The sequence below is a fragment of the Bufo gargarizans genome, chromosome 7, assembly GCF_014858855.1.
Source record: "Bufo gargarizans isolate SCDJY-AF-19 chromosome 7, ASM1485885v1, whole genome shotgun sequence".
NCBI classification, from domain to species: Eukaryota; Metazoa; Chordata; class Amphibia; order Anura; family Bufonidae; genus Bufo; species Bufo gargarizans.
Genome location: NC_058086.1, coordinates 25,248,867 through 25,267,568, shown reverse-complemented (window position 1 = coordinate 25,267,568; position 18,702 = coordinate 25,248,867). Strand labels below are relative to the sequence as shown.

Below are 18,702 nucleotides of genomic sequence, written 5' to 3'. Positions count from 1 at the left end.
TGGAGGTCCCAGAGAGCAAACCTGCCACAGATATGCCATAAAAGTCAGTGATTGGAAAAAATGTATTGCTTGGGTATTACTTTGATGCTGCTGTGATATTGTTTTTGAATGTCCTTGTGCTTACAGTATGTGACTGTTCACTTTTTTGGCCAGGTTTTTTGGCTGCCTTCTTCAGGTCTTAGAACCTGTTAGTGGCAATTATAAAGTTTTGGAGAAGAAAACTCTTCTTTGCCTCTCCGTGATATTCTGGAGCCAGCCCCCCCCACCTTTCTTTCACATCACCTATAGGGGAGAAGAATGGAGAAAACATGGAACTGGGTCCCTTTGTCCCAATGGACCCAAAGCAGCCGTAGTGAACTCTTGCACCTCTTCCTCAGTCATTGTACCCCAGTTATACTATTAGGATATTATCCAAGGTCCTACCTCTTAAGCTGGCCAAGTTGGTTGAACCCAGAGATTTCAGCAGGACGGGCCAACAATAAAATGTTTTTGGAGGCCTCTAGACAAGAAGGATCAGGAAGTTTAAAGGGGTTATGCCATGAAAAACATTCTAGATTTTTTTTTAAACCAACACATGGCTCTGAATACTTTTGGAGTTGCATGTGATTAAAAATTTAGAATAGCCACTGAGCTATCCAATAAAATGCATCTATATAGTGCCACCTGCTGTTTTTTTTTTTTTTCCTTATTTCTCCGTCCACCTTACTGAGGTGGTCGCACACGCTCAGTTTAAATCTTCAGCTGTCACCAGCCATATCTTTTTTTAGGAGCTGTGGCAGTTACAGGGAACGATCTACAGCAAAAAGGACACGCCCCCTGAGCTGCTCGCCTAAAATAAATCTAGCAGAGCAATTGGAGCCATGAATGGGGAGATCTCTGGATCCATGTGAGGTACAGGGCTTGAGGCACAGAGATTGTCATGTACTATATGATGTCTGACTTTTTATCAATCATGGTATAACCCCTTTAAGTTTTTAACATGTATGATCCTCTAGTTCTCAGGGAGGTAATCATCCTTCAGAGGTGTCTGGCATGGTCTCTCCCCATTCGGAGTACTTGCATGCTCGGCTTGAAGGTATAGGGGAGTTTTTGGAAAATATTGCTTTGGCCAGCTTGGTTCTATCTCCCCAGCTGCTATGGGGTCATGAAGGGACCTAGTTTAGGTTTGTTCCATCCTCCTTCCCCATAAGTTTTGTGAAGATCATGAAGTTAATGCACGCTTCTTTACACTCATTGGATTTTATGAATAAATGTATATGGTGGGGGTTTCAGAGAGGGATAATCATTGCTAAGGCGCCTCGATAGTTTGGTTGCTTTCTTTTTTTACACTGTCTGGAGTACGCCAAATGAGGCAGTCAGACACGGTCAGGCTCTTATACGGAGCAGACTTCGCCCTCTGCAGTGATAGTCCCGCTGCCCCTGTTCTGCCGCTGTTAGAGATCAGGGTAATGTCTGTTGTGATAACATTCTGTGAGGCCGGTAGATTACCATGGCTTCCCAACATGTGTCTGTAGGTCGTTGTCAACCCGGAACATGAAGCTGAAGTTGCTCTGTTGAACCTGGGAACCAGGATCTGAGGCACTACTTTTCCGGTCTCCTCATCCTTTCTCCAGAAGTCCGTTCGGTAGGTGCTGGTGAGCGGTCTTTGCCTCTTCAGTTCCTCCTCCAGAGGGGTCCAGTGTGTAAAGTTATAGGACTCTCTGTATCTGAGAAGTTTCTTCTTCCCCAATCCCTTGACAAAAGAAAAGTTGGATGTGTAAATCTCTTTGATGCAAATGTAAATTTACCCCCAAAAATTGTCATAATAGAACAACTTATTTAATACAAGGTCACTGCCTCCAACAAAATCAACACACTCATATCCCAAGCATCCTTTGTTCCGCTGGGGTAATCTTGCTTGTTCCACTAGCTAACTATCTATGTCCTCACACTGACTCCAACCTACTCAACGTCTTCCCTAACACGTCATTCACATGAAAGGAGAGGTCACTGCCTCCCACAGGATCAACACATTCACCTTCTGCTGCTGTGAATATCATCATAATCTGATTGGCCATGGTTCACCCACAAATAATACTGTTCCACCATTCTCACTCACAAATAATATTGCTCCTCCATAAACTCCCAGAATGCAGACGCCCCACTCCATATACTCGTTATCTCTGTATGCAGGGTTTGATGTCCCTTAAAAAGTGACAACACTGAGGATGAAAAGAAATGGTCTTTATAATTGCACTTTCTCTAACTTAAAGGTTATGTAGACTTTTATTGCTCCAAAGTCTCTAAAATCAAAATAAAAACCATTTAGCAAAACTGTTTTGATGAAAAATATACAGATCTATGTGTCTCTATGGTAACTATAGACTATAAACAAACCCAGTGTCTGATCTGATCATAGGTTAGGCTAGGGCTACATGGCGACTTGGTTACAGTTAATCATAGTGAAAGCTGCTGCACAGAAATCCAACAGGTTTGGATTTCTGCTGATCTTCTGGTTGTGGTCATGGCAAACGTGACTACATTGCAAACCTATGACACACTAAGCAATAGTCTAAAGCTGGCCATACATTGAGATAATGTTCAGCCACATTGTGTATAAATGATCCAACCAACTAAACTGGCCGACCAGGGAGTCCGTTTTTTTTCCATAAAAGCTAACTCCATGATGCTTGAGCATAATGGGAATGATTGTATGAATTCAGCCGGTCATGCCATCAACATGCAGTTTCGGCCGATGAACGGCTAACGCTTTCCAGCACGGCAGATTACCAGTACATTTTTGGCAGACAAGAGTCTGCCGTTGCCGATCGTGAAAGATTGTTCAAACGACAGTCGGCCGGAATGGCCAAAATCTGCCATTCTAGCCGACTTTAATCTTATGTGTATGGCCACATTGACTCTACTCTCAACGTCTTCCTAATTTACACTCATACAGTATGACTGTAGGATCAGACTACATAGGGTTTCTTTGTAGTCTGTAACCATGGAGACACATGGGTCTGCCTAGGAGCTGGATACACAAAACTTTATAATATATTTTAATCAGGACTAATTGCAAAATTGTTTCATTTTTATTTGAATCGTAATGGTTGCAAAAGCGTTCACACCCATTGTTACCCATTAACCTCATTGAAGTTAACACATCAGTGTTGCCTTTGGAATCGCCATCCGTAATTCAATCTCTTGCCAAGGCGAAGAAAAAAACCAAAAACAAAGCCACGCACAAAACAAAAACCACGAGCCGCTCCCTAATCAGTCTGTGTGTATTGTTGTCTCTCGGCGGTTCTTTTATTCTTCGCGCTGCCTTTGTGGTGAATAGGCTGGAGAATCTTTGTCTTTTTAGCATGTATTTCCGAGTAAAACAAGGCCTGATTACCGGGAAGATAAGAATAATTGGCTTCTCTGTTGCTGCGCGGAGTTTGTACTTCATTCCACAGAGTGAGAAGTCATGACGATGTGTATTTAGCCCGGTGAAAGGCGCGGGCACATTCATTACCAGTTAGACTCTCTAGAGTCGGGAACTGCTGCTTTGTTCCCTAGCATTAAATTCCCAATTTAGAGTTTAAACACACAAGCTTAATTAGGCAACGCCGGGGACGACTACCGGCAAGTGAATAGATTCCGAGAAGGGCACAGATGCTGTGGCAACCCGGTAGTCACTCTTCTGTGGACAGACTGTTCGTTGCGGATGCCAAGGAAGCTTGACAATAAACCAGCAGGAGTATGGCTGCTGCAATCAATCCTAGTAATGCTTTCACTGAAGTAGTCGGAGATTATCAGGGCATTAGGAAAAGGTATCTGCCTTTTGTCCAGTGGTGTAGCTAGAAATGACTGGGCCCCACAGCAAGTTTTTGAATGGGCCCCCTTCCCCCATCACCTTATTTGCAACTCCTGAGGCTAGTCAAGATCGTGCTCTAAGACGAGGCCCCATCAGTTTCCTACAGTGTCACTGTATACCAGAGAAGGCCAACCTGCGGCTCTCCAGTTGTTGTAAAACTACAATTCCCTCCATGCCCTGCTGTAGGCTGATAGCTGTAGGCAGTCTGGGCATGCTGGGGGTTGTAGTTTTGCAACAGCTGGAGAGCCGCAGGTTGGCCAACCCTGGTATATACTGTCAATGTATAATACTGGCCCTGACAATAAAATCTTTTAGTCCTCCTCCTGGCTGGGCCCTTGATGAGTTCGGCCCCCAAAGCAATCACTTCCTCTATGGCTATGCTCCTGCTTTTGTCCCTAGGGAAAGACCTGGTTTTGTAGTTTATCCCTATGCATTTCAATGGGGGTGAGCTGCAATACTAGACACAGCCCATGCACAAGAGGGGCCGTTGGGCTGTTGTGGGTCTCTTCCCTACTGGGTCCTAGCGGCAATGACTACTGTTTAATGCTTATATTATTAGATGGGCATGCTTTTAAAGGGGTTGATTAGTTTAGGAAATATAGGGTTTCCTCTGTTCAAAATGCTCATGTTTTGAGAGTGGCTGAAAAGAGCATCTTTCACTCTGGAGGACCTGTCCTGTCCTGTATTACAAAGACAACCCATTGACTTGGATGGACACTGTGTAATGCTTCATTTCCCCTGTGGTGGCGCTGCAGGGAAATTAAACTCTTACTGCCAAGTTTAATCATAAATTACAGCTGGAGGTTCCAGAAGGGGGAAACTTTGTGACCAACTAATTCTCAAGTAAGGTTTGTCCAACGGGGGGGACATCATTTGATTGACAGTATTTTTAGTACTTACATTTTCAAAAGAGAACACAGAGCTTGGGAATATGTGGCGGTTGTCGTGCCTGGAGAATATATGTTTTGTCGGCTGTTCCTGGAGAAAGAAGAAACAACCACTGAGATTAATTATATGGCGGGCATTAGATTACCATCCCGGGCAGGTTATAGCATTAAGGTGGAAACGTTACTGGTAGCCAAATATTATCTCGGCATAATAATGACTGTAATGTGATTAGCGCCAAAGCATTAATGATACAAATGACATTAATGAGCAGCATACATCCACCAGCGAGATTTGGAGGGGTCAGAGGGTAATATTGTTATTATCAGCAGCACTAATTTATGCAGGAGAAATTAAAAGTAGAATGAGTTTCATCTTATCTGATGCTAAAAATATTCACAGACACCACAGAGGGAATTAATCTTCCCCGTGTATCACGGTAGATCCAATTACATAACAATTACTGAAGCCTTAAAGCGAATGTCCAACATTTATCATTTTTAGATCCCAGATTCTGTGCTGATTAATTTCTTAATAAACCTTTATATAGGTCAGGGGTTTGTTTTTCTTATACAGAGCTCCAAATCCCCTGTATCGCCAGAGACTTGAGTTATAATCTTCTGGCTGCCTGCAGCCACCACTAGGGGGAGCTGAGGAGATTACTGCATACTGTTCTATGAACATTGTATGCCGTAAGCTCTAAAGCTCCCTCTATTGGTGGCTGCAAGCAGGCACACATTAAGAATTTAACGAAGGATTTGGAATTCCTTATCAGCTCTGCTCCCTGGAAAGATATTCGACGCTATGCAATGAGTTATTTTATACAACGCAAGCATGGAAGTCTTCTATGTTCTCTTTTCCATCCTCCTAGTCGATAACTTTAGCTCTCCCTGTTTGATATACGTCAGCTGTGACTCCTCCATTATTAGGCTTGCTGGAAGTCTCCATTTACCTGTCTCTTCAATGACAGCCAATACCCCACCTGCCCTAAACAAGCTTTAATGTAACATGAAGTGGATCTCTTCGCTCACAAAAGGCAAAGGAGGTGACCAAGTATACAGCGGAAGAACCGTGGGAACATCTGAGCCATGGACAATAATACACAGAGCACTATAGGCCATGGCTTACCAGCAAGGGTGCACCTAGCCTTTCTGCTGCCTGAGAAACGGAGCATGAAAACTGAAACGCGCCAACCCCCCAAAGCCAATTCCTTAACCTAACCCCTTTCCTCCAGCCCTACTGTCAAAAACATACTTGGAAAACATTACATATAGCTGTACAAAACATACAGGATAATACAGCGCCACATACTGTGCCATTTCTGTGCAGGAACAGATAATCCCCCTTCTGCTGCCCCCATCTTGCCCGTACCTGGTGCTGCCTCACCTGGCCTCATTGATGGTGCGCCCCTGCTTACCAGTGGAAACTAAAGATGGTGAAGTGACATGTACAGAGTTTGATCCGGTGGTTGGAACACACCTTTCCATAGGGTAGAATTACCAGATAAACCTGAACATGAAGCAATTCATTTTTTACTTCTTGCTCCTTGGCCCGGCAGTCCAATCTGATCCAAATGCCTTGGGATTTCTTTAGTTCCCCTGAGAGGCAGAGCTTGGACAGGTTAGTATTGATGAGAGATTGCAGAGGTGCAACTACAGGAGCCTGTTCTCATTATTACTGGAAAGCCGGCACAATCACAGCCTCTTGGAAAAGTGCTACACTTAATGCTGTAAGGGGGTGAAGGTGCCACGGCCAACACCTCTGTGTGCGGAGAACCTGCTGTACAGAGACATCACTGCTCCTAATTGTTTTTATTGCATTGCTTGTTAGTAGGTGCACAGAGCGGTTATTAGGGCTTTTATATAGTCGGGGGCTGCAAATTAGTTTAGTGGTTTAAGTGCATGAGGGTAGATGCCACCTACATACTGTACGGACAAAGAATGCTTGGCATGTACCAGTACTGCGTGGCAATGACTGATTACTGACACTAAACTGCAAGGGGACCCAGGATAAATAATCAGCCCACCAGCACTGAGAAGAAATGAGGGGAACAGCTGTAAGTGTGCAGACTGGTTATAGAAATTGTTATGCGGTTGGTTCATGCCCGCAGCTGTGCCACTGCTCTGTGCGGGCATGGGTGCTGCATCACTCACCAGGCTGTCCCCTCTCTCCGCCGGCAGTCTGGATCCATGGGTTCTTCTCCTGCAGTCAGCAGCAGGCTCGGCCTCCAGCGTGCCAGGTGCAGGCTGCTGACTGCTCCTTCTGCCATGGCCCCTTCCTCTGTCCTTAGGTCGTGCCTGCTCTGGATGACCCTTAAAGGGCCAGAGAGCACACCCAGATCTGCTCCAGCCTGTGACTGGTCACTTATGTTTATTTAAGGCTCTTTCCTCAAGGGGAAGGTAGCTGAGCTTTAGACAGACAGATAGATAATAGATGGATGGTTAGACAGCGGACACAGTGGCTAGCTAATCAAATTGTAGTTTGTTTTCCAGCAGGTGGTGGTCCAGGCCGACTTAGAGGACTAGGCCGATGAATGCACTGTATGAGGGCTACAACAGGATGAAATATATCACACAAGCATCAGTACGATGCCATGGAAAATGTTTTTCTATTAGAACTAAATAGTGATGGACGAACATCGCGCGTTCGCGATCAAATGTTCACGAACCGCGCGTTCGCCGTGGGCCCCATTTACTTTAATGGCAGGCGAACCTGAAAAACCTTCAGGTCATATTTGCAGCCACCAAATACTTACTAGAAGTGCACAAATAGTCCCACAACATGGACAGTGACATACCAGGGGGATCAATGGCTAAACATTCCCACAAAAAATATGTATTTTAATCAGGGGCAATTTTTATGCGTATTAAAGGGAAACTCTCAAAAATGTGCCCTGCTGGAGCCTAGAAAATTTTTATTTTAGGCCACGGGAGTACGGGCCCAAAAATTAGGCATTCACCTGAAAGAATAGAACAAGTGATTATGTGGCTGGAGGTACATTAGATGGTCAGTGGATAACAATTTTACTGTAGGCCAGTACAGGCCCCAAAAATGAGGCATTCACCTGACAGAAAAGGCCTTATATGCCACTGTATATACATAAGACAAGGACCATTCTTTGTTCTTGGTGGTGGCGGATATGTGTGGGCTGGCATGAGGAAATTCAATTACACGTGGTCGTCACAGGTGTTGAATTCCTCAGAGATCCATGTCTCATTCATTTTTAGAAATGTGTGATAGTCCACACTGTCGTAAGCTAGGCGAGTGCGCTTATCGGTCACGATCCCCCCTGCTGCGCTGAACGTCCTTTCGGACAGGACACTTGACGAGGTGCAAGCCAAAAGTGCCATGGCAAATTGTGCCAGCTCTGGCCACAGGTCAAGCCTGCACACCCAGTAGTCGGGGGGTTCCTCGCTTCTTAGAGCGTCAACATCGGCCGTTAACCTGATGTAGTCAGACACCTGTCGGTCTAGGCATTCCCTGAGGCTGGATTCGGAGAGCGGCTGTCGATGATCTCATATCCGAAGTGACCAGGATTGGTACCCGCACCTGTTTTGCTGTGGGTGGAAATTCCTCTGCCAGCGCTCGCAACAGCAGAATGCAGCATCTCTCGCAGCAAGGCCTGGAAATGCTTCATTCGGACAGCCCTCTGTGATGCTGGTAACATGTCCAACCATTTTGTGTTTGTAGCGGGGGTCTAAGTACGTTGCCACCCAGTACTGGTCCTTGCACGTTATTCTTTTTATACGGGGGTCCCTCTTCAAACACTGGAGCATGAAGGCCCCCATTTGCACTAAATTGGAAGCAGTGGAGCGCCCTGGCTCCTGCTCATCGCCCAGGAGAATGTCGTCCTCGGTCTCCTCCCCCCAGCCACGGACAACACCAGGGATCACCAAAAAGTTTAAACCCTGGTCTTCTTGCTCCTCCTCCTCCTCCCCCCAGCCACCATCCTCCTCTGACTCCTCTTCAGACTCCTGCTGACTTTTCTCAGATGGAGTAGCTCCCCCTGGGAATTCATTCAGCATTGCGACTTCCTCATCTTCCAGCTCCTGCTCCTCGACGGCTTGATCAATGACACAACGCAATGCACGCTCCAGAAAAAAAGGCGTAAAGTACGATGTCACTGATGGTGCCCTAGCTGCGACTGACCAGTTTGGTGATCTCATCAAATGGCCGCAGAAGTCTGCATGCATCGCGCATGAGCAGCCACTGGCGCAGTGAAAAGAAACCAAGCTCCCCAGAACCTGTCCTGCTGCAGAGTTCGTTCAGGTAGTCATTACCGGAACGTTGCTGCTGGAGCAGCCTATCAAGCATATACAAGGTGGAGTTCCAGTGCATCGGGCAGTCACAAATCAGACGTCTGACGGGCAGGTGGTGTCGCCGCTGAACGTCAGCAAGGCGAGCCATGGCCGTGTAAGATCTTCTAAAATGGCCAGAGATTTTCCTGGCTCTCGCAAGACATCCTGAACCCCGGGGTATTTGGCAACGAATCGCTGCACGACTAAGTTCAGGACGTGTGCCATGCACGGCACGTGTGTCATTTTGCCCCGTTTCAGCGCGCTTAGCAGATTGGCCCTGTTGTCGCACACCACTTTACCAACTATCAAATTGAGCGGGGTTAGCCACTGATCGGCCTGTGACCGCAGAGATGAAAGCAGTGCAGGACCGGTGTGGCTCTTGGCTTCCAGGCACAACAGCCGCAGCACAGCATGGCAACATCTCACCTGGCACGTCGAATAGGTTCTGGGGAGCTTGGGGGGTGCAGCAGAAGAGGCGGTAGCTGTGGAAAAGGAGGAGTCAGTCGAGGAGGAGAGGGAGGATGGAGTAGGAGGAGGAGAAGAAGAGGCAGGCCTGCATGCAATCCGTGGCGGTAACACCAAATCCACACAGGTGCCACGGGTTACATCAGAAGGTTCACCCAGTCGGCAGTAAAAGTTATGTACCTTCCCTGCCCGTGTTTGCTAGATCATGTGTCTGTGGTCGGATGTATCTTGGCACCGACACTGTGTGCCAGAGATATATTCAATTGCCGCTGAACGTGGCCATATAGCTCTGGGATGCCCTTCTGGGAGAAATATTTCCTTCCGGGGACCTTCCATTGCGGTGTGCCAATGGCCACAAATTTTCTAAACGCCTCCGAGTCCACCAGTTTATATGGCAGTAGTTGGTGGCCTAGCAGTTCCAACAAGCCAGCGGTCAGCCGTTGGGCAAGAGGGTTATCCGGCGTCATCAACTTTTTACACTCGATCATTTGGGCCACGGAAGCCTGCCTTCTGCCAGATGAACCCGACGATGGCACGGTGGAAAGTGGAGTGGAGGACAAATGGGAGGAGAGAGGAGAAGAGGCAGGACGCGGAGAGCCGGGAATTTGGCTTTGTGGGTTCTGACGGCATTGCTCCCACTGGGCTCGGTGATAGGAGGCCAGGTGCCTTCTTAAGGCATTCGTCCCTAGGTGAGTGTTGGGCTTACAGCGACTTATGCATTAATAGCACAGGCTGCAGATGGCAACACTATTGTCAGCAGCGGACACGTTAAAAAAAAGCCCACACTGCGGAGCCATGTGTCAGCGTCCTGGGAGCGCCAGATGTGACCGTGCATGGTGGATGGCTCGCTCCAGATACATTTGCAGTCTGCTTTTTGCCTCCTGTGCACTGCAGGTTCTGCCTGCTTCTCTTCTCCTCCCTATCTGCTGCTCTGTCTCTCCCTCTGAACTCCCCTCCTCTTCCTCTCTTGTGGGCACCCACGTGACGTCCATGGACACGTCATCATCGCCACCTTCACCACCACTGACATTAGAGATCTCGGAGTAGGCAGCAACAGCGGGGACCATCCTCCTTGGGCTAATCTGGGTACTGTCGTCAGACTGCTGGGTGGCGGCCGTTGCTACCTCCTCTTCCTTCATCCGATGCCAAGAATAGCTGTGTATCGGTAAGGTCTGGGAATGGATGGGAAAAAAATTCCTCTGACTCGAGTGGAGGGGCTATGGTGATGGTGTCTTTGGGGGTGCACACAGCGGAGGGTGCAGATACAGAGGATGAGAAGGGTGCGGAAGGATGAGTGAGCCACTCAACCAACTCTGGTGCGTTCTTTGACGTAATGGCACACAGCTTCTCCAACTTCCCACTTAAGGCTCCGGCCTGGTTCACCTGCCCGACCCCTACCACCCCTGCGGAACGGCCTGCCTCTTCCTCTGCCTGTCATTTTCAAAATGACCCTGTGCCAAAGTCCCTAGAGAAGAGCAGTATTTGTGGAAGCAGGTATATCGCAGGTCCTCAATCACAGGCATATAGAACACTTGAATCAATATTTGGTGGAAGCAGGTATATCGCACCTCTCAATCAGTATTTTGTGGAAGCAGGTATATCAAACCCCTCAATCAGTATTTTGTGGAAGCAGGTATATTGCACCCCTCAATCAGTATTTTGTGGAAGCAGGTATATAGAACCCCTTAATCAGTATTTTGTAGAAGCAGGTATATCGCACCCCTCAATCAGTATTTTGTGGAAGCAGGTATATAGAACCCCTTAATCAGTATTTTCTGGAAGCAGGTATATCGCACCCCTCAAACAGTATTTTGTGGAAGCAGATATATAGAACCCCTTAATCAGTATTTTGTAGAAGCAGGTATATCGCACCCCTCAATCAGTATTTTGTGGAAACAGGTATATAGAACACCTGAATCAATATTTGGTGGAAGCAGGTAAATCGCACCCCCTAATCTGTATTTTGTGGAAGCAGATATATATCGAACCCCTGAATCAATATTTGGCTTAAGCAGGTATGTCGCACCCCTCAATCAGTATTTTGCGGAAGCCGGTGTATCGCAGGCCTCAATCAATATTTGGTGGAAGCAGGTATATCGCACCCCTCAATCAGTATTTTGTGGAAGCAGGTATATCGCACCCCTGAATCAGTATTTTGTGGAAACAGGTATATAGAACCCCTGAATAAATACTTGGTGGAAGCAGGTATATCGCACCCCTGAATCAGTATTTTGTGAAAACAGGTATAAGAACCCCTGAATCAATACTTGGTGGAAGCAGGTATATCGCACCCCTCAATCATGTTTTTTTGGGGCAATAGGTATTTCACACCATTTGCAATTAGTTATTCCAATAGTGTTTGTCCCTCTAGTCTAGCTGTGGTATCGCAGCAAAACCGCACACAACTGCTTCACAATACAAATGCACTATAATATACTTTTTATGTTAGAAAGTATATTATAAGTATATTGCACCCCTCTGTGTATCACACCTATCGATAGCACACCTATACCAGTCCTTAAAAGGACTTTTCTGGCCCTATTAGCTAGCGTTTGGTGTCCCTAACAGTCTGTTCCTGCTCCACAAAGCAACCTCTCCCTACACTAGCAAAACACTGAATGTAAAATGGCTGCCAGATTGGGTTCTGTTACAGGGTGGGGGGGGGGGGGGTCCATGTGCTTAAACATCTCAACTGGCTGTCCTGTCCCACCTGATGGATGTGTCATGGGTCAAAGTTCGGCACAATGCAAAAGAATATGGAGCATGCGAACATCGCCATATGTTCGCATGTTTGGCGAATCGCGAACTAGCAAAGTTCGCCGTGAAACGACCGCCGGTCGAACCGCAAGGCCATCTCTAGAAATAAATATCAGAAAGCTTGTGAACAGTGAGGAGACATCAGGAAGTGTATAATCAAAGCTCACATCTGAGGGGTATGATTTATCATTTAATCCACAGAATGCTACAGGAAAGAAGAAACACTCCGCTCTACAACATGTAATCATATTGTTTAATAATTACAGGGTGCTAATTAACGTTAATCATATGACAGCTAATTCTAACAATGCCGCCTAGGAGATGGAAAATTCTGAAAATGCTTCACACAATAACAAATAGTTGCTGAATCCATAGAGATAAATGCATGTGAAATAACACCATAACTAAAGGGGTTTATTCCAGTGACTCATCTTCATTTAAAAAGTTGTGCAGAGCTGGTAATGTGCTCTGACAGAATCAGTCTCCTTCTCCTTCTTGCAGCTGACAATATAGTCCCTTCTAACTTTCCCTGAAGAAGGAGTTTCCTCATCTATATTGCAATGTACTGCAGATACTCTGCTCCTCTTCTGACAAGCAGGACAGAAAGCGTTTTATTCTGCCACGATGTATGTGAGAGAAGTCTCTGATAAGAGTGAGTGACAATCTCTTGTACAAGCAATTGGAGATAGTGAACTCGCTATACTCATTCCCCTAGTGACACCAGTTGTATGTAATTCCAGTGAGGGAGATGCAATGGACATGCCTTTAACAAAGTGCAATAAGTATAGGAAGATAACAGATATAACATAATACAATTATGATAGATTCTGAATTAGAGCTATAGCTGGGACAGTACATCATCTCTCTTGGCTTCTGTGCAGCATACAAATGATCACTATGCAGAGACCTGACTGCAGTGAGTGTCTGAAGATGCATTTCCACCAACACTCAGCTCAGTAGGTGGACTGTGAAAAAACAGATGGTACTATATTATGTAAGTGAATAAGCTGCAGGTAGTGCCATACTATGTAAGTGAATGAACTCAGGTGGCACCATACTATGTCAGTGAATAAATTCCAGGTTGCGCCGTACTATATAAGTGAATGAATTCCAAATGGTTCCATACTATGTATGTGAATGAATTCCAGATGGCACCATAATATGTAAGTAAGGAACACGAGGTGGCGCCATGCTATGTAAGTGAATGAATTCCAAGTGGTTCCATACTATGTAAGTGAATGAACTTCAGATGGTGCCAAACTATGTAAGTGAATGAATTTGAGGTGGCACCATACTATGTAACTAAAGGAATACCAGGTGGCACCATATTATGCACGTGAATAAATTCCAGGTGGTGCCATATTATGTAACTGAATGAACAGCAGGTGGCGCCATACTATGTAAGTGATTAAACTAGGTGGTGCAATACTATGTAAATGAATGAACAGCAGGTGGCGCCATACTATGTAAGTAAATGTCATAACTTCACCATATTGCTGTTTAATAGAAAATATGCTTTATTTTTATGATCTGTACAATAAATATGAGATTTAAAAGAGTTGGTCCATGGACAGTGTTGATCACCTATTCTATGTAAAAAAAATTATTGTTGGAGGTCCGACATTCAATGGGTAAAGTGACAGAGATCAAAGGGTCCTTTAGGCCCCTTTCACACGGGCGAGAATTCCGTGCTGGTGCAGTGCGTAAGGTGAACACTTTGCACCCGCACTGAATCCGGACCCATTCATTTCAATGGGGCTGTTCAGATGAGCGGTGATTTTCACGCATCACTTGTGCGTTGTGTAAAAATCGCAGCATGTTCTATATTCTGCGGGGTTTTTTATGCAACGCAGGCCCCATAGAAATGAATGGGTCTGCGTGAAAATCGCAAGCAAGTGCGGATGCGGTGCGATTTTCACGCATGATTTCTAGGAGATGATAATTGATAGAAGTCAATTTATTGTATTATTTTCCCTTATAACATGGTTATAAGGGAAGATAATAGCATTCTGAATACACAATGCTTACTAAAAGGGGTTAAAAAAAAAACCATTAACTCACCTCATCCTGTTGTTCGCGCAGCCGTCATCGTCTTCTTCATGTTATAAGGGAAAATAATAAAATCTACAGAACACCAAACCCAAACTTCAGTGAAGAAGTCCGGGTTCGGGTCTGGGTACCACAGTCAGTTTTTTATCACACTTGTGCAAAATGCATTGCACCCGCGCGATAAAAACTGACCATCGGAACGCAATCGCAGTCAAAACTGACTGCAATTGGGTACCTACTCGCACGATTTTCCCTGATCGCAGACGCAACGCATCCGGACACACCCGTCTGCAAGGGGCCTTAGAGTGGAGCAAGTAAAAACGAATGCAAACATCAAACAACAAAGCAAAACCATGAAAAAAGAATAGAAAGCTGCGAATTACCAGCGAGCGGCATGCACTGTGTCCAGGCCGAGGCTGCAGACAGAACAAACAGCATTTTATATAAGGAGCAGCGACTGAAATCTGTCAGGCTCTTCCATTAATGACCTCCCTGAATTGGATTTCTGTGTCTTTTCGGAGGCAGCTAAGCGCCTGAATAGCTGAATAGGAGCCGTTAGATTAAGAGTCAAGTAATTACCAAACTTCCAAGTTATGCAAAAGACTGGAGAGTGCATACAAATGTAAAAGAGAGAGCGCGGGCTGGGGGCCGAGAGCGAGAAAGAGACGTTACATAATTATCTCTGAAATCTTCACCTCGATGTGATGGAAAAAGTGGCCCTAATGGTGTCTGCTAAGATGGAATAATCCAAGGAATGTATGGGGGGGGGGGTTACCGAGTGCAAATCTCGTTCTGTATGTGCACATGTCCTACAGCTATAGGTGATGTCTGCTGAGACCCTATACGTTTAAGGTTCAGTTTCCTTTTTAAAGGATTTGGCATGATTGTCATAATCATCCTTTATTGTAATTTGCACAAACTCATGACAGAAGTCCTCATAGTTTCCAACAGTCCTGAATTTGCAGGGACTGCCCCTAATTTTCAGAGACATGCTGCCTAATTAGGATTGTCCTGGGCCAAAAATGGGTGGGAATTTATATGCTCCATCCAGAAGTGGGACATTCGGAGGGCCGGCGCTTCCATATTGGCAAGGGGGGCAATTGCCCCCGGGCCCCCGAGTCCTTAGGGGCCCCCAAGCCCACCACCCGACACCGGAAGGTCACAGGAAGATGAACGCTTCAATTGTGGAAGCGCTCATCTCCATAGTCATCTGGGGGGTTTGGCACTTGATACTGGCACATGGGGGGGTTGGCACTTGATACTGGCACATGGGGGGTTTGGCACTTGATACTGGCACATGGGGGGGTTTGGCACTTGATACTGGCACATGGGGGGGTTGGCACTTGATACTGGCACATGGGGGGGTTTGGCACTTGATACTGGCACATGGGGGGGTTGGCACTTGATACTGGCACATGGGGGGGTTTGGCACTTGATACTGGCACATGGGGGGGGGTTGGCACTTAATACTGGCACATGGGGGGTTTGACACTTGATACTGGCACATGGGGGGGGTTGGCATATGATACTGGCACATGGGGGGGTTTGGCACTTGATATCGGCACATGGGGGGGTTGGCACTTGATACGGCACATGGGGGGGTTTGGCACTTGATACCGGCACATGGGGGGTTTGGCACTTGATACTGGCACATGGTGGGGTTGGCACTTGTTACTGGCACATGGAGGGGTTTGGCACTTGTTGCTGGCACATGGGGGGCATGGAGAGGCACTTGTTACTGGCAAATGGGGGGTGGAAGAGAGACACTTGTTACTGGCACATGGGGGGCATGGAGAGGCACTTGATACTGGCACATTATTATGGGGCACTCTGGGGGCTTCTACTGAGGCCACAAAGAAGGGGTATTTTATATGGGGGGCTCTGTGTGGTACTAGTATTATCTGTTTCTGCAGTAAAGTATTGGGGAGCACAGTGGTACAGTTTTTTTTGTTGTCAAACTGCAGAGACGGAAAATGGCAACAAAATGGCGGTCTGGTCTGAAGGTCTGAAAGGAGAAGATGAGGACAGAGAACATCTACATCGAAGGATTCGTCACTGGATGTAAGGGGTATGGGGAGCTGTATTTTTGTAGTGATGGGGGGGGGGGACGTTAAAGTCAGCAAGTGTCGTGTGTCGGGGGGGGGGGGGCCCTTATTCCCTTATTGTTTTTCGCCCCATTTCACCTAGAACCGGCCCTGGGCACACGGTTTGGGATTTCCCAGCAGTGGTGCTTAACTGCCCCGAATTTATCAACAATGATATTGGTAAGTATGGATTTTCAATAACTTGGGGTCCCCTTAATAACCAGACCCCCTTTAATTATTGTGGACAAGTCTTTTTCCCCATAACACCGATTACAGGTAAAAGGATCCTCCCACTTTGCAGAGAAAGTGGTTTCGGGCATATGCCGTTATGCCATATGCCCACCCAATACTAATGTCACTATAAATAGGGGAGAATTGAAAGCCAGATCAGGCACCTGCCTGACAAACTCTTCTGGCAGCTGCCACCAGGGGGAGCTCACATTGACTTCAGTGGAAATTGTATGGTGAGCTCCCCCTTGTGGCAGGTGCAGGCAGCCTGAATGTTGTTTTTAAAAGTGGATGTGTCTGATTCCTGGGTGTCCTGTGTTCCCCATTCAAATGGACCAGCGGTCAGGTATGTGCACCGCTGCTCCATTCGGACTCTACTCGGCCTTTCTTTGTCAGTCCCATAGACTTTGAATGGAGGCAGCACTCATGCTCGACCACAATTTTAACGCAGAAATAAGAACCCTGTTCTTGTGATCAGTAGTAGGATCCCCAACGATCATGAACCTATCATCTATCTTGTGGATATCTGAAAAGTTTCAGTCCTTGGCCAACCCCTTTATTTCTTAGACTGTGTTAAATATTGTTTTTGGGTACACTCTGCTGACGCTATTTAAAGGGAACCTCTCATCAGGACGGTTACAGTCCTGGCTTCATTGACGTCTAGTAGGCTGGGTGCATCATCATAAGCTCCAGTGCATCTGGCACATGTGTACTGGACTGTACATGGTCCTTGGCTTCATCTGCACACTGCGCATGCGCCACATGTGGCTGGAGGAGTCAGACTTCTTTTCTTTTTCTAACTTATGTTGAGTCGCTAAGAAGATAAAAGGACATCACTGTTACTGTCCTGGATAACAGGTTGGTGGCAGATTTGAGGGTCTAAATCTTGAGGACAGGTTTCCTTTAAGAGGTCAATTTGGTACCGCTTTAACGAAGACACAGGTTATTATGGGGGCGAGACCTGGTGGGGTTTACGGAGAAAAAAAATCTTTGTCTCGAGTCTCCTTGTAAATGATAGTTAAAAGTTGAAAAGGACAGATAACCCCTTCCCAGATTAGTAGGCCATTGTGGCCGCAGGACATATTTCATTTTGTATCTCGGAGGAGCGATCTTTACAGCAGATCCCACAAATCTTCTCAGCGAGGACAGGCTGTTATCCTGTGAGGCTAGAAACATGGATGTTATGATGGAGAGATAAAAAGAGTTTGGCCTGGAAGCCATGATATAAACACATCAGAATCTTTCCTAGTAAGGAGATCTGTGTCTTACTTCCAAACACTAATCTCAAGGTCGGAGAAGGAAGGAATGCGAGGTAAACATCTCCTGAAGAGACGGTAAACAAGCACGTCAACCACGAGACAGCCACGTGTGTGCAAACGGCTCCACGGAGCAGGATTATAAAGAGAAAGATTCCTCTGTAGCATGTGGCTTTAATCAGCAGAGCTGACATGGCTTCTGCGCGGCTGGCAGGTCCTTTACTGTCTTCATCTGCACAGAACGCAGGTGGCAATGTCAAAGCCCACTTCTGTGTATCTATAATTCATGGCGGTGAGCTGTGATGACACCGGGCCTTTCTGCTTTTATCCTTTCATCTTTTACAGGTGGGATGCGCACCTTTCCCTGTATGCTGGTGCAGCTATATCCTACAAGATGGAGGGTGGATGAGATTGCTTTAGTTGCGTCCCTTAAAGGGGTTGCCCGAGTAAAATAAATAAATCCACACCAGCGGCAAATGTAGTAGAATAATAAAAGTTGTCATAATGTCCACTTTTCTTCCCTATCGCTTCCAGAGTCATGCTCTGGTCCTGCACCACTGACGTCACCTTTCTGGTTCCAGAGGTGATGTTACGTCCACACCTCGTCACCATGCAGCCAATCACAGGCGTCAGAGTACGTCTTGTGACTGCTGTGGACAGTGAATGGCTGCAGTGGTGATGTGGTGTGGGATGTTGCCTGCTGCAGCTAGGAAGATGCAATGGGCGGCCTCCCCCCAGGGCACTCTAATGTTGAGTGGTATAGTGCGGCCTAAAATGTCTATTTATGTGTGTCATGGTGCTCCTACCTGGATACCGCTGGACCCCAGGCTTTGGCCCGAAGC

The 18,702-nt window shown here is 46.5% G+C and overlaps 1 protein-coding gene across 1 annotated transcript in view; it reads right to left on the bottom strand.

Annotated features, from left to right (window-relative positions):
* Positions 1-890: 890 nt before the first annotated feature.
* The window catches only part of C7H3orf84 (chromosome 7 C3orf84 homolog), a 30,190-nt gene continuing 12,378 nt past the window's right edge, over positions 891-18,702 (bottom strand). The window contains exons 3-4 of the mRNA XM_044302274.1: positions 4,739-4,816; positions 891-1,732 (exon numbers count right to left, since the gene is read on the bottom strand). Coding sequence (XP_044158209.1) covers positions 1,289-1,732; positions 4,739-4,816 — 522 coding nt within the window. The 3' untranslated portion in view covers positions 891-1,288. The remainder of the gene's footprint in view (positions 1,733-4,738; positions 4,817-18,702) is intronic.